We start from the raw sequence: 16,562 nt of genomic DNA, 5'->3' as shown, positions 1-16,562 counted from the left end.
ATCAAATGCATATTATCATCATAGAATCCCTGCATTCAGCCTAACATGTCTGCACCAAAGTTCTGAAGAGTATCCTACCCAGACCCACTCCCCTATCTCCGTAACCCTGCATCCACCATAGCCAATTCACCTAACCTTCATATCCTTGGACACTAGAGGCAATTTAGAATGGCCAATCCACTGAAACTGCACATTTTTGGACTGTGGGAGGAAACCGGAGCACCGGGAGGAAACCCACGCAGGCATGCATATCTTTACACTTTCTTTCCCCATTGACTCATCTCACCTGATCACCTGGCCCTTTGCAGCAAGTAGGAGAGTTTACAAATGAGCGGTATCCATGTTTTCTGTTATTCATGAGAAGTCTTTGCCCCATTCCCTGTGGCAAATAAGGATTTGTAGCCAACGATATTTCCTGAGTAAACATAGTAAATTCAAATCAACTATATCAAAAAATTTTAAGCTCTTGTGAAATGATTAAGTTTGCAGTTAAGAACCCATGAAATTTCCTAAATAAACAAACAGACTTCCAAAACGTTATCTCAACAAATGTCTAGACTGAGTAAATAAAAGAATCGGAAAAGATGAAACTTATACATCTGGTTATCATAAGTAGATACCCATTCAATGGTGTGAAATATATTCTACCTTCTGTCAACCTTTTAAAACTTTTGAAAACAAGTTTGGCTCTCCACCTTACAAAGTTGATCTTTTATTGGCAGTTTGTAAGTTGGTATGAATAACAATCTTGCAAATAGATTGTTTAATAGGTAGTTCTACCTTCCAGTCAAAGCACTGTCATAACCCATTGCCTGAACAGAAATTACAACCTGGAACTTTAATATACGATGAGACAAAAATATAATAGTGGATCCTCCTCACCCATCTTCCCCCTGGTCCCCATCCTTGATTCCTGCCTCTAACAAAGAATATTGGCTAGATCCCAGATTCCCCCCTTCCCCCTCTCCCCCCCCCCCCCCCCCCCCCCCCTCCCCAACAGAAGAGGAGGAAAAGCTGAAGTGAAAGATGTGAACAGCTTTGTCTCCTAACTCCTTGTGGTGAGCAGGACTAACTTTCGTGTACATCAGATGGATTTCCATCTTGGTGATATTTGATTGGGTCACTGTTAGATTTTGATCATCTGGTGTAAAGATTGAATATCTGATTCTAAGAATTGAAAATGATAAATCATTCAAATGTGGGATCAAAACAATCCAGAAATTTGAAGACTGAAAGTCAAGACAGCCCTTCCCCAACCAGATTTCCATCATTTGACTCTGTCTCAAGTTTTGGAGGGAGGGTGATTTGAGTATTGCAATAGACTCCTGTGTCAGTATTAGCACTATACTTGTACACCATCTCATAGATGTCTAGCTGTCAGAAGATTCCTTATTTTACTAGCAGTCTTCAGTAAATTTCTTGGGCCACACAGTAAATGTGTCGCCCTCCATTTCCTTCAAGGTTGTGACAATGTTAAATTTTCAACTTTATTCCTCAATTTAAGCAACCTGCCAATTGATAGCCATGATTCTGAGTACAGAAGCCCCATTCGGTAATGGTCTTATTATTAACAGCAATAACAACAGCACTAATTCGGCAAATTTGCATGTGTCAATGATTTATGACGTGAAGGTGCCAGTGTTGGACTGGGGTGGGCAATGTCAGAAGTCTCAATTCACCAGGTTGTAGTCCAACAGGTTTATCTGAAATCACAAGCTTTCAAAGCGCTGCCCCTTTGTCAGGTGAAGTCACTTCAGTAGTGGCACCAGTCGCTCGTTGTCATTTCCTGGACTTTATGTACAAATCACTAATGTACATGTGGCATTACTGAGGTAAACCATACAGAAAATCTGGACTGTTATTGCAGGCAATATAAACTGTTTCACCCTTGTTCATATCCTTGTGCACCAGAGTTTTCTTTTTCATTTAGGATTAAACAAGTTGTGTAGCTAAAAGGCGACATATGTAAGAAAACAGATCATCAGTTGCTATCTCAGGCTAAATCTTTTATATGTAAAGATAAACTCCTGTCAAGTGAATTTGTTCAGCTTCACTCTGAGCTGGATCTTTTCATTTCCATTCCCTAAGTGCATCTGAAATGCACTGTTATTTATTAATGCAATTCATTTGTACTGTTGGGACATAATTTATTCAATATTCAGTGGTTCAAAAATTCTCTTTACAGTTCCTATCTTGTCACTGAATCTCATTAAGCAGTGACTCATACTGTTGGTATATCTATAAATGTTCTTTTAATTTTAGACAAGCTGAAGCGTAGTTTGAATATCTGTATTTTTAAAGTTTAACTGCGACATCACTGACAAACACGTCTGGTTATACAAAATGGAAGGAATGTACCCTAGATGTTGTAATGGAGGGCAAGGCAAAAACCAAATTGTGGTTGTCTCGGACTGCCATCACTGGACAGGAAGTTGTCATTTTTCTGCATTGCCAAGTTGTTAATAGGGGCTGGAGAAAGTGAATACTACAGATGCTGGAGGTCGGAGTCGAGAGTGTGGTGCTGGAAAAGTACAGCAGGTCAGGCAGCATCCAAAGAGTAGGAGAATCGACATTTCAGGATGAAGGGTTTATGGCTGAAATGTTGATTCTCCCGCTCCTCGGCTGCTGCCTGACTTGCTGTGCTTTTACAGCACTACACTCTCAACTGTTAATAGGGATCTCTGAATATTTAGGTCCTTGTTAGAGTGGTTACATTTATGCAATCGATTTTGATTTGGGCAGGAACAAAACACCATAGACCATGAAGTATATTCAAGCTAACTCTGTTTGAAAGACATGTCAGATACACTGTTAGTGTCTATCACTCCTCTCTGTTATCCTGTCTGCACCCTCTGCAGGGGTATCTGCCTTCCCACTCGTTCTCAGTACCAGTTTACTCAGTGTGTGCAGTAGAATGGCCATGGAAGTCATGTTTCCCTGAAAAAGAGAGGGAAATTTCGGATAGAGATAGCTGAATGGAGCAGGAGAGTCCAACTGGCTGCTCTTGTATTTGTTTATATACTTAGGCATGTCAGTTCCAGCAAGAATTCAATATTGATTTTGGTGCCAGTAATAATAGAAGAGAGTACAGAGACAGCAGATTGCAGAGCTGTCTCAGTCAATGATCCAGCTCCTGAACATAGCTTCAGCTTTCCTTCCATCTGTGATGCTTCTTTGTTTCAGAGCATAGCACATTCTCCCTGCAGTATCTTTATCACACAGCCCTCCTGAGTTGTGAACTTTTTCTTGTCTCTCACTTCTGTCTAACAATGACCAAATGTACAGATAAAGTACAATGAAATGGTGTGCAAAATGCCAAATAGATAGCTGTTGATAAGATTGAAATAAAGAAAGAGGTTTTAAAGAAAGGACAGAGGTTTTATAAAGTTTGCAGTGGAGGAAGTATAGACACATAAATGTAGAATGAGCCAAAGGGGAGCATAAGATGGAAATGTTAAACCATGTGTGCGATTTTTGAGAAGGACTGAGCTTGAGTTTTTGTTGATGGGAACAGAATTATTTTTCATTCTCCACAAACAGCTGCATGAGTCCAAGCCCCCAAAATCTGAAGCTATTTCTTGGGAAACCTGTCAGAGAAAGAAATAATCTAACACCAACTAATTAGGGCCTCTTTACTTTTCCAAGTAGTCTTGACAATATCATTTTCAAGGTTTCTGGAATTCCAAACTTATGCAGTTTGTTTAATGTAACATTATTGTGTATTGTTTGCCCATGAGACACATTGATAGAAAAGTCAGGACCTTTTAAGCCTGTACTAAATGTGGGCATCTGTACAGTATATTCACAAAAGCTACTTTTAAACAATTTGTCAGCCAGGCTATTGCTTAGTTGCTAGAATTATCCTTGCTCCCACTCCCATTCCCTCAGACAATGGAGAGAAACTCAGGAAGGGTACACGCACCCAAATGTAGTGACGTTTGCTGAGATTGTGGATGAGGAGGCTGTGATGCCTCTTGTGTCGGAATAGAATTAGAATTTTTTAAAAAAATCCTTAGTGTGGAAACAGGCCCTTCGGCCCAACAAGTCCACACTGACCCTCTGAAGGATAACCCACCTAGACCCATTCCCCTATTTGCCCCTAACTTACATATCCCTATGGGCAATTGAGCATGGCCAATTGGCAATTAGCATGACACGGGGAGAACTCCACACAGACAGTCACCCAAGGCTGGGATCGAACGTAGGTCCCTGGCACTGTGAAGCAGCAGTGCTAACCACTGAGCCACCATGCCATTCAATAGCTTGCTGACAATTGTGTACACTTGTTGGTGAATCATTGGCCACTGTTGTAATGACAAAGGGCAATGTTTCCTGTAGTCTATGTGCATAAATGGAAGCATAGCAACTGAGAGTGTGTTGAGTAGTCAACAAACAGGCCACACAAAAACGGCAGTTCATTTTAAGATAATATGAGAACATGACCATGAGTCAACCTTAAAGTTGTTTTGTAGGCTACCTCTCATTCTAAAATTATGCCTTCTGGTCCTAGACTCTCCCAGAAGATGGCGCAATTTTTTATGCATCTGCCCTCTCAGGTTCCTGAGGTATCTTATGTGGCTCAATGAGGTCAGAGCTGAAAAAAGCACAGCAGGTCAAACAGATTCAGAGAAGGGGATTCGGTGTTTCAGGTTGGAACCTTTCATCAGGGCAGGGGAAGGGAAAGGGGCTGGAAGAAAAATAGAGGGAGGAGGGTGGGGCTGGGGAAAAGGTGAGTGGGATGGCGATTGGTGGAAGCAGGTAGGAGGTGGCTTTGATTTGTCAGTGGAAAGGGTGGAGTTGATAGGTGAGAAGGAAGATGGACAGGTCGGTTCAGGTTAAAGGGGTGAGGTGGAGAGGGAGGCCTGAGCCTGGGATGGGCTGGGGTGATTTGAAAGCTGGTGAATTCTATGTTAAGGCTGTATGGTTGTAAGCTGCTGAGGCAGTAGGTGAGATGTTTGTCCTCCAGTTTGCTTGTGGCATTATGTTGAAGGTGGAGGAGGCACGGGATGGGCATGTTGTCAGGGATCTCGGACAGGGAGTTAAAATGGCTGGCAGCAGGAAGGTGGGGTTGATTAGAGTGTATAAACCATGTGTGTTCCCTGAACTGATTCCCAAGTTTGTGCTTGGTTTCTCTGACGTAGAAGAGACCACATCAGGAGCAATGGATGCAATAAATCAGGTTATAGGAAGTGCATATGAATCTCTGCTGGGCTTAAAATGATTCTTTGGGGTCTTGGACAAAGGGTGAAGGGGGAGTTGTGACAGCAGGTTTTGTGTCTCCTGCAGCCACAGGGGAAGGTTCCAGGTGTGGTGGAGGGGTAGGTGAGGAATGTGAACCTAAAGAGGGAGTGATGGAGGAATGGTCTCTACGAAAAGTGGATGGCGTGGGGTGGGAAATATCATTTCGGTGGTTGGGTCAGACTGCAGGTGGCAGAAGTGGTGCAAACTCAGGAGCCGGTTCAGGGATCATTTATGGTCCATACGCTCCAAAATGTCCCACCTTTCTGGTTGCCATCTATTTCGACTTCCCGTTCCACTCTCCCAATGACATGTCATCCTGGGCCTTCTCCGCTATCAATACAAGGCTACATGCAAACGGGAAGAACACCTTATCTTCTGCCTCGGGAGCTTACAACCGTACGGCCTTAACATAGAATTCATCAGCTTCTAAATCTGCCTACCCCCCACCTCATCCCAGGCCCAGCCCTCCCTCTCCACTCTACCCCACCTAACTTGACTCTACCTGTCCATCTTCCTTCCCATGTATCTGCTCCATCCTTCCCACTGACCAATCACAACCATGTCCTACCTGCAACCAACTCTCGCCATCCCATCACCTTTCCCCAGCACCGGCCCTTCCCTTTATTTATGTCTCAGCCCCTTTCTCCTCGCCCAGTCCTGATGAGAGGTTCTGACCTGAAACGTTAGTTTCCCTTCTCCTGCTTGACTTGCTGTGCTTTCTCCAACTCCACTCTACACTGACTTTTCAGCATCTGCAGTTATCACAATCTCGATATTTCAATAAGGTCGCCTCTCATTCTTCTAACCTCCAGTGAGTACATGCCCAACCTGCTCAACATCTCCTTATAAGACAGTACCTCTATACCTGGGACCAATTTTGTAAACCTTCTCTGGACAACCTCCGATATCAATATATCTTTCCTTATGTAGTCGGCTGAAAACTGTTCACAGTATTCTAGTGCTGGTGTGACTAGTTTCTTTTATAGTTTTAGCAATACTTGCCTATTTTTATACTCCATTTCTTTTGAAATAAAGGCTAATATTCCTCTTGTCATCCCTACTATCCGTTGAACTTGTCAGTTATCTTTTTGTGATTTGTGTCTAAGGACACTCAAATCCCTCTGCACTAGAACTTTTTATGGTCTTTCAAAGTTTAAATAATTTTACCAAATCTTTCTGCAAAATCTCATGCATTCTCCCATTATATTCCATCTGCCATGTTTTAGCCCATTCACTTAACCTGCCTGCATCCCTCTGTAGACTCTTCCTCACCATTTGCTTTCCCACCTGTTTTTGTGTTATTTGCAAGTTTGGCTACAGCATTTTCACATTCCTTATCCAAGTCATTACTTCAGTTGTGGCCTAGCCCTGATCCCTATGACATGGGACTGGTTCGACATTGCTATCCCAATATTGCCCCCTTAACCCAACTCTATCTCTTCTATTATTTAATCAGTCCTGTCCCCATGTTAATATACTACCTCTAACACCATGGGCTATGTAGTTAAACACCTTTGCAAATTCCAAATTCTGAGGAACCTTGATTATCCAAACATTAATTATCCGATTTTCGGATTATCCAAAGGAGATCTGGTCCCGATAGAAATGTTACATCAAAGGGGTGTTTCCAGCACTGGTCGCGACTTTTGTTCACAGTGAATAAAAATGAACTCAGCTTACTGCTGAGAACAATCCTGAACTTCGATGGGAGCACAGGCACCATCTTCAAATGACTGACCTCCCGCCCTCTCTCTCTCTCCCTGCAGTTTCCCTGGAGTTCTACACCCTAAAGCCCCTTCCCCACATAATCTCTCCAACATTGTGGAACTTGATAAAATATTGCAGTAAATGGGTGTTTGTGTGTGTTTGTGTGTGTGTGTGTGTGTGTGTGTGTGTGTGTATGTGTATGCTATTTTGAGACTGACTAACCCTCCCCCTCCATGGCAGCAGCAGTCTTACTGTTGGTGTCCAGTCCAGCTGCACCAGAGTGGGGGTGGACAGGGGTGCAGGGCAGACATTGGGGGGGGGGGGCATAAAGTGGGTGGGGAAAAATGGGTGGTGGTGTTGGATGGGTTTGGGGGTGTACAGGGGTTGGGGGGGTGTATGGGAACTTGCGCACAGTGTGCTGCCGCGTAATCTCCTGAACGGGGAGCAGACTTATCAAGTGCTTGCTGTGTCAATCCATTGCACTTATTGTTGGGGGGTGGGGGGGTGGGGTGGGGGTGGAAAGGTGGAGGGGAGACTTCAGCTATGCTGCAGCACCCTTACACACAAGTGTGTGTCTACTCAGAAACAAACCCTGAGACAGAGAGAGGGAGCAAGGCAGGCAGAGCGAGGAAAAAGGAGACTTCAGAAACCTCCGAGCCCCAGAGAGGCATTGAATCGATTAACCGAATAATCAATTATCCGAACGAAATAATGCCAGCCCATCTCGTTCAAATAATCGTGGTTCCTCTGTATATTATATCCACTGTTTCCCCTTTATTTATCTCACTTCTTATCTCTTGAAAGAATTTGAGTTGGAACATTTTATCTACAGAGGGAGGCTGCATAGGCTCAGGTTGTTTTCTTCTGAGCAGAGAAGGCTGAGGGATGACCAGATTGAGGTGTATATTTGGATGAAAAGATTTTCACCTAGAAGGAGGAGGGAAACTGAAATACACTGTAGAGATGGGAAACCTCATTACCTCTAAAAGCATGTGGATGAGCGCTTGGTGCCGTAGAATCATAGAGATATACAGCACAATATTCAGTCCAACCTTCCCATACTGATCAGATATCCCAACCCAATCTCGTCCCACCTGCCAGCAACCGACCCATTTCCCTCCAAACCCTTCCTATTCATATACCCATCCAGATGCCTTTTAAATGTTGCAATTGTACTAACCTTGAGTGAATAAAAATGTGTAAATTCCCTTTTTAGTTCCAAGTTGGCTCCACTTCTCCTTTACCCGCCATTTTATTAATGATGTGCTTACAGAAGAACTTTGGGACTTCTTTTCCTGTTGGCTACAAGACCTTTTTTTTTAACCAAAATCCCTCTTTGCTTTTCGTATTAATTTTTTTCACCTCCCTTCGAAGCCGTTTGTGTTTAGCTTGCTTCCCAATTATGGTACCTGTCATAAGAAAGTCCGTCTTTCTTTAACTTAATCTCTATCTCCTGTGTAATCCAGGGAGCTCTAGATTTTTAAAAACTCGTTCAAGGGATGTGGACGTTTCTGGTTGGTCCATGTTCATTGTTTGTCCCGAGTTGCCCTTGAGAAGATGGTGATGAACTGCCTTCACAAATCGCTGCAATTCATGTATAAGTCCACAGTATTGTTAAAGAAGGGAGTTTTACCCAGTGACACAGAACAAGTGCCAATATATTTCCAAGTAAGGATAGGGAATGGCTTGGAGGAGATCTTGAAGTGGTATTCACATGTATATACTGCCCTTGACCTTTTACACGGAGGTGGGCATGGTTTTGGGAGGTACTTTTTAAATGTGTCTTGATGAACTTCTGCAGAGCATCTTGTACATGGCATACACTGCTGCTGAGTCTTGATAATGGAGGGAGTGCCACCATTCTGTGACATTCTTCAATTTATACCAGGGAGACAGCGCACTCACTCATTCAAGGGTTCATTGCCCTCATCAATATTAGGTCTGACCTCTGGGAATTCTTGCACTCCCTGATTGTTTGGCTTGGACAATCTATCAGTCACTTTCCCTGTCTGTCTGCTTGCCCTTAGCCTCTCTGAATGTGTTACAAACAGAGTTCTGTCTCATGGACATGTCTGTAATCCCAGATCATGAGCATGTGCAACTGGTGATGCCTGCTGCAGTTGGGCTTATCTTGGTTACAAGAAGTATCCAGGAGCACAGGAGAGGAATTACACTTGGCTGAGTTGCCCTGCCATAACTTAGCTTATATTTTGAAGTTACTGGCTTACTTTAACCTTACTCTTGTGACATTAGTTAAACTGAAGTTTAGTATAAAATAGAAATCCTTCACCCTCATTCACAAACCAGTTCCCATTTATAAATGAATGTTGACTTGATCTCATCTTATCGATATATTTTGAAGTGTCCTGTTATCACATGCTTTATAGTAGATGCTAGCATTTTACCCACCAGTTAGACTAAGTGGCCTATACTTCTTAGGTTTTCTCACTCCTTCCTTTTTCAGGAGCGGAGTTACATTTTCTATCCCCCATTCTGCCGGGACAATTCCAGAAAGCTTTTGAAGATGGGAACCAATGCATCACCATCTCCTTGATCGCCCTCATTCAATATCCTGGTCTGTAGGTCATCAGGCACTGGGGATTTATCAGCTTTCTGTCCTGTTAATTTGGTCAACACTTTTTTTTTACTAATACTAATTAATGGGAGATATCAGCAGTAGCATACTTGCAGAGAGTGAGAGGTCTGAAAGCCAGTGCCAGATCAAGAAGCCTAAAAGAAAAGAGTATTAATTCCTGGGAGCTATGACACACATTGATTTAGTTTGAGGGCTGTCGCATGACCACTCTTGAAGCTAGAGTGTGGAAAGAAGTTCTGCATTGCAATTAAAAATGTATAGAATGGGGCAAGTTCCATTAAGAATTTTAGTGGTTTAAAAGTTAAAGGTATAGTCGCCATAGTCTTACCAGATCATAGGGCTTCTCTGTCATGAGAGAGAGAGACAACTGGTGGTGATTTAACCTGAGGGTCACCGCACCTCAGGCGAGGGGAGTGGTTGAGAAGAAGTGTTCTTCATGGGAACCTCAGCCAGTGTGAGAATTTGAACCCACGCTGTGAGCATCACACTGCATTGCAACTGAGCTAACTATGCTGAGGAAATATAGTGTTGTTAGTTGTACCTTTTCTTGTTGGGTGCTTTCTTAAAAGTGCAAAATATGCAAGATCTTTTCTGTAATCCGGTATCGCTCTCAAAGGCTATTGTGACAGTACTTTTTAAAATTACATATTATTTTAAGAAATTAGTGAGGTGAAGATTGAACCAAAGTGAGTAGGGAATGGTACTCACAATTTATTTATAGGTGTGGGCATGTTGCTTCTCCTCAAGTGCAGTGCTAACTATTTATCATTGATAGCTCTGCTGAAGAGTTTTCCCGGTGACCTATGGATTTCAAAGCACATGGATTTTTATGGTTACATTTGCTGTTTATCTTTTGCAGCCATACTGGAAAAGCCCCTTGAGAAGAAAGCTGGCAGAAATTACGGGCCACCAGGCACGAAAAGATTGATATACTTTATTGATGACATGAACATGCCTGAAGTCGACACTTATGGCACTGTTCAGCCGCATACACTTATCAGGCAACATTTGGACTATAATCACTGGTAGGTGCACCTTAGACACTAAGGAAGATGTACTTCTTAATGCAAAATAACTCTGGAAAGCAACAAACATTTGTACTGAGTGTATGTGACATATATTTGACTTAAGGTGGTGATGCAAATTCAGCTATGGTGAATTATTGGCCTGTTTTATCCTCTGCCGGATCTTCAGTTGAAATGCAAACTGACCATTTCTGCCCAACCAAAATAAATAGTTTAATATCATTTATATTGTTCAATGTGAGGATATCAGGTGTTCATTAAGTTAAAGTTTCCTTTTTTAGTACATTCAGTTCGACAGTAACTGGTGAGATATGTCTGTATACATGGTGCTCTCTGTGGGCAGTGTGTGTCCACCCTTTGTGAACTTGTTGGTTATAATGGAGTTGCTCATTCTGAGTGCCAGCTTGGATTATCTGACAACATTCTTGGCACAAATCAAATTTGCATTCAGGCCGTACTTCATGACTCGCACACATTGCTATTTAGATGCAATATTGATAAACTGCTGTATTGTTGAGGAAGCAGTCTCTGCAGAAAGATGTTACTCTGAAGCCTGTTTTGTCTGTTCAGAAGATCATAAAAATACCCATGGTCTCATCTGAAGAAGAGAAGGTTGTTTACTTACCTAACAACCACAAAACATTGTACAAAAAGCTTCATTCATTGTTTACCAAACAATTTAGACTTTAACTCTATGCCCTGGAGCATTTGACACACTCACCCTGGAAAAAGACTCTGACTATCCATTCTATCTCTGTCTGTCATAAGTTTTATCCATCCAACAGGTCGTCCCTCAGCCTCCAATGCTCTAGTGAAAACAGATTTATTCAACCTCTCCTTATAGCTCATACACTTCAATTCAGGCAACATCCTGGTAAATTGCTTTTGCACCCTATTCAAGGTCTTGGCTATCAGAATTGTATGTAATACTCTGAATGTATCCTAACTAAAGTCTTATACAACTATAACATGACTTGTCAACTTTAATATTTAACTCTCTGACCAATGAAGGCAAGCAAGCCCGTTTGTCTTCTTTACCACCTTATCTGCTTGTGTTGCTGTGTTTAGTGCGCGTTGGACTTATGCCCCAAGATCTTCTGTATCTTAATGCTCCTAAGAGTCCTGCCATTGCATGTATACTTTACTCTTCCATTTGACCTCCCAAATGCATCACCTCACTCTTGTTGGATTAAATTCCATCTGCCATTTCTCCACCCAACTTTCCAACTGATCTATATCCTGCTGTGTCCTTCCTCAATATCCACAGTTTGATCACTTTTCATGTCATCTGCAAATTTTCTAATCAGACCACCTGTGTTTTCATCAAAATCATATGCACACATCAACTGAGGTCCCAGCACTGATCGTTGCGGAACACCACTGCTCACAGATGTCCAGTCAGAAAAACACCCCTCCATAACTACCCTTTGTAGTTTGTGACCAAGCCAATTTTGTATCCAACTTACTAACTCACCACAAATCCCATGTGACTTAATCTCCTGGACTAGTCCACCATAAGTACCTTGTCAAATGCTTTCGAAAAGTCCACTGCCCTACCCTGCCCTCGTCAATCACCTTCGTCACTTCCTCAAAAACCTCAGTCAAATTTGCGAGGCAAGACCTTACTGGCTATACCTAATAAGTCCATTGTTTTCCAATGTGCCGTGGAATATCAACATATCCTCCCTGATCTCACTATCATCTACATCCTTCTCTTTAGCGAAAACAGTACCAATGCGAAGTACTCTTTAAGAACCTCACCCATTTCCTCTTCCTCCATACATAATTTCCCTCTTTTGTCCTTTAGTGAACCTACCCTTTCCCTAGCTACCATCTTGCTGCTAATATAACTATAAAATGCCTTGGGGATTCTCCTTAATCATACTTGCTAAGAACTTTTCATAGCCCTTTTTGCCCTCCTTATTCCTTGTTTAAGGTCTTTTCTGCTCCCTTTATTTTCCTCAAGAGCCTCGACTGATTTCAGTTTCCTAAATCTCACATAATCTTGCTTTTTCTTTTGGATTAAGCCTTCAATATCTTTATCATCTTGGGTTCTGGAATCCAGCCATCCCATGTCTTTCATCCTCACAAGGACATGCTGATCCTGAAGTCTGATCAACTAGCCTTCAAAAGGCTGTTGCATGTCAGACATGAATTTACCCTCAAACAGTTGTCCCTAATATAATTTCTCCAGTTCCTGCTTAATAATATTGGAAATGGTCTTTCCCCAGTTACCTCTTTTAGCCGAGGACCAGTCTTATCCTTATCTATAACTATCTTAATACTTAGGGAACTATGAGCACTGTTTCCAAAATGCTTTGATCACTTGGCCAGACTCATTCCCCAGTAAAAGGTCCAGTACTGCCCCATCCCCAAGTGGACAATCTATATATATTGTTTCAAGAAACCTTCCTGGATGCATCTATCAAATTCTGCCCCATTCAAGCCCCAGGACTGACAGAGTACCAGTTGATACTGGAAAGTTATAATCATCCACAACAACCCCGTTGTTTTTACACTTGTCAGTGATCTGCTTACACTTGCATTCCTTGATCTCCTGCTAGCAATGGAAGGGAGAGAGATTAGTGCTTTCTGTTTCTCCGGTTGAATGTTTCTGCTGTAAATTCCATGCTCAAGGCTGTAGGCACCTGCTTAGGAACCAATCAAATGGTTGCTACTTGCCCCAACTGAAAAGCCAATCAAAATGACATTTCAAGGCAAAAATTGCCTTGAACTCCCCCAGGTGGTGAAATACTATTTGAATAAGGCAACATTAATGCATAACTCTCAATGATCCAGTACTTGGAGGTGCCGGTGTTGGACTGCTGTGGACAAAGTTAAAAATCACATAACACCAGATAATAGTCCAACAGGTTTATTTGGAAGTACTAGCTTTCAGAGCGCCATTCCTTTATCAAGTGGTGGAGCGGCGCTCCAAAAACTAGTGCTTCCAAATAAACCTGTTGGACTTTAACCTGATGTTGTGTGATTTTTAACAATGTTCCAGTAACTTGCTTTTAAAAACTGCAAACCTTTTATACCAATTCCTTAGTTTAATATATTTTCCCATTTTTAGTTCACAGTCCAAGAAAAAAAGTGGTTCTTACAGTTACTGCGGAAAGTGTGTCAATGACAGAATAACAATGAACTTTCTCCTGTTTGTGTCGGTCCAATGCCTAAATGACAAGTTGTCGATATTTTAATCTGTAGCTACATCAAATAATGTCTTCACACAGCTTAATAAACTCCATCTTGCCCCCAAATTTACCATTAGAATTGAGTAATCAAATTAGCTCCCTTTTCTAATGTACTGGTCGATAATCTGCCAATGGATTCTTTACTGCTATGTACTAAAAGCCTGTGTTCACTGGTCAGTATACACATTGAGATTCCGAGAGTTGCATATACTACAAGAATAATCTTATTGCTAGCGTCAGGGATAGTGCCCCAGCCATCTGTTCACCTAGTAACTCGGGGTTCAGATAGGATGCTTCCAGACTATTTTTTATGATAATATAATGCCCTTGATCATTCCCTGTGTGTTGCACAAACCCATGAAAGAGCCTATGGACACCACTATTGACCCTGAATGTTGCCTAGTTAATCACTGTAAGGGGAAGATGTCTCAAAGATGTAAAAAACAGATCATAAACAGATTTATGGGCGGCACGGTGGCATAGTGGTTAGCATTGCTGCCTCACAGCGCCAGAGACCCGGGTTCATTTCCCGCCTCAAGCAACTGACTGTGTGGAGTTTGCACTTTCTCCCCGTGTCTGCGTGGGTTTCCTCCGGGTGCTCCAGTTTCCTCCCACAGTCCAAAGATGTGCGGGTTAGGTGAATTGGCCATGCTAAATTGCCTAACCTCGTGTTAGGTAGGGTTAAATGTAGGCGTATGGGTGGGTTGCGCATCGGCGGGTCGAAGGGCCTGTTTCCACACTGTAAGTAATCTAATCTAATCTAATCAAGTGAGCTACAAAGCAGAAATTGCTGGAAAAGCTCAGCAGCTCTGGTAGCATCTGTGGAGAGAAATCAGAGTTAGCATTTCAAGTCCAGTAACCCTTCTTTAGTACTCAAAGGTAAAGTAAGCTGTCTCGTGCTGCTGCTTTGTATTGAACATGACTTGTTTTTTCATTTATTGTACTGACAAGATGTTGCTATCAAGTCAAAAAGACATTTTTCCTGTTACACAAATGAGCACTCTGTCGTGGATTTCAGTTCTAGTGTGTGCCCCGCTCAATGAACAATGTATCCCAATTGCTAGTGGACTATACTAACCAAAGCATCTCATTGACCAGTGCTAGGTAGTATGCTGGTTATGTGCTTGCTCAAAAAGCTTCAGAACATTATGTCCACTACTAAACGTGATGCTGCTATTGGATAACATTTACTAAACAATCTAGACTGAGCCATTGTTACACTAGACTTCAGTTTTAGGTGATGATTTGAGATGCATTTACACATGCTAGAAGCAACATGTATTGATATATGGGACCCTTCTTTGTTGAAGAAAAGGAATTTGTAATATTGCCTGTTTTGCATTGCAAAAGAGGTCATAAGGATTGCCAATGTCCACTGTATTCTAAAAGCAACAACACAACCAATCAGAGTCTACCTGTCTGGCCTGAGAACTAAAATTTGACAGTTAACTCCAGCTGCATCTCCTATCAACAATGGTCCAACCTAGTCTGTATCGCTTTATCATGCCAAATAATTGGCATTTGTTTTTCTTGTCTCCTCATCTTGAAAAGTGTAAGACAGAAAGCTTCGTGCTTAAGTTCTGTTCCAGCATGCAGGTTTATACATGTTTCGTTTTAGTATTAGGTTTTCTGCTGGATTCATTATGGGAAAGAACTAAACTGTGAAATGAATTCATTCCATTTTATTTGCAGCTTAACAAAATGCATATTGAATAAAGTGAATGTCAAAACAAGGTCACTTTTTTGTGAGCATTTGGCTTTGCAGGAACACAGGGTAAGCAGTAAGTACATGGAAAACCAAGAATTACTCTCAGTACCGGGGCCCTCAGGGCAAGTTGTTTTTACACTCATGTGAAAGGGGCTGAAGCAGAAGGCTGTAGCTGCTGAAAACCTGAAATGAAAACACAAAGTAACACCCTTCAATTAAAAAAAAACATGATTTTTGGAATATCTTGAACGAGCTGAAATCATTGAAAATCTCGTCCTTTCTTTCCTCGTATACATGTCATTTTAGATTCGATTCTCTACAGTATGGAAACAGGCCCAACAAGTCCACACCAACCCTCCAAAGAGTAACCCACCCAGACCCATTTCCCTACCCAACATTTATCCCTGACTAATGCACCAAACACTCTAGGCAACTTAGCATGGCCAATTCACCTGGCCTGCACAGTTTGGATTGTGGGAGGAGGAAACCGGAGTACACCGGGGAAACCCACGCAGACACGGGGAGGATGTGTAAAGTCCACACAGACAGTCACCCAAGGCGGGAATTGAACCCGAATTCCTGGTGCTGTGAGGCAGCAGTGCTAACCACTGAGCCGCCCATTGTCTTTTTAAAAATTTTATTCAGTTTGTGGTTACCATTCAAGCAAGTAGTTTGTCGATACTAACCCCTCTTTAAAAAAATCTTTTCCCAGGTATGATCGAAACAAACTTTCACTGAAAGAGATCCACAACGTGCAATATGTGTCCTGTATGAATCCCACGGCCGGCAGCTTCACCATCAACCCTCGCCTGCAGGTATGTTGAGAGATTTTATTTCCTCCACTGTTTATAACCGCTGGAAACCTGGAGCTTCCCTCGACTTGGCTGCTGGTTTTAATTGCTGTTGGGAAAGAGGCCTACTCCATAGCATTTGTGAGCATCTTTCCTTGAGGCCAGGGTGAAAGATATTGCCTACAAAATCCAGCCTGATGATTTGGGGTACCTATCAATTATGGCACCTCAAGTCCAAGAAGGAAGGGGAATAAAGATCAACTGGACAGCATTTGGTCAATTTTCTTTCTTGGCCGC

At 42.2% G+C, this 16,562-nt stretch overlaps 1 protein-coding gene across 3 annotated transcripts in view; it reads left to right on the top strand.

The window, feature by feature from the left end:
* The window catches only part of LOC132827851 (dynein axonemal heavy chain 9-like), a 504,454-nt gene that overhangs the window by 194,679 nt on the left and 293,213 nt on the right, over positions 1 to 16,562 (top strand). For all 3 annotated transcript variants that reach the window (XM_060844602.1, XM_060844601.1, XM_060844600.1), the window contains 2 exons: positions 10,404 to 10,569; positions 16,187 to 16,289. In XM_060844602.1, coding sequence (XP_060700585.1) covers positions 10,404 to 10,569; positions 16,187 to 16,289 — 269 coding nt within the window. The remainder of the gene's footprint in view (positions 1 to 10,403; positions 10,570 to 16,186; positions 16,290 to 16,562) is intronic.

Source organism: Hemiscyllium ocellatum, chromosome 25, assembly GCF_020745735.1.
Source record: "Hemiscyllium ocellatum isolate sHemOce1 chromosome 25, sHemOce1.pat.X.cur, whole genome shotgun sequence".
Lineage (NCBI taxonomy): Eukaryota > Metazoa > Chordata > Chondrichthyes > Orectolobiformes > Hemiscylliidae > Hemiscyllium > Hemiscyllium ocellatum.
The sequence above is the reverse complement of the archived record's forward strand: the minus strand, read 5'-3'. Positions and strand labels throughout refer to the sequence as shown.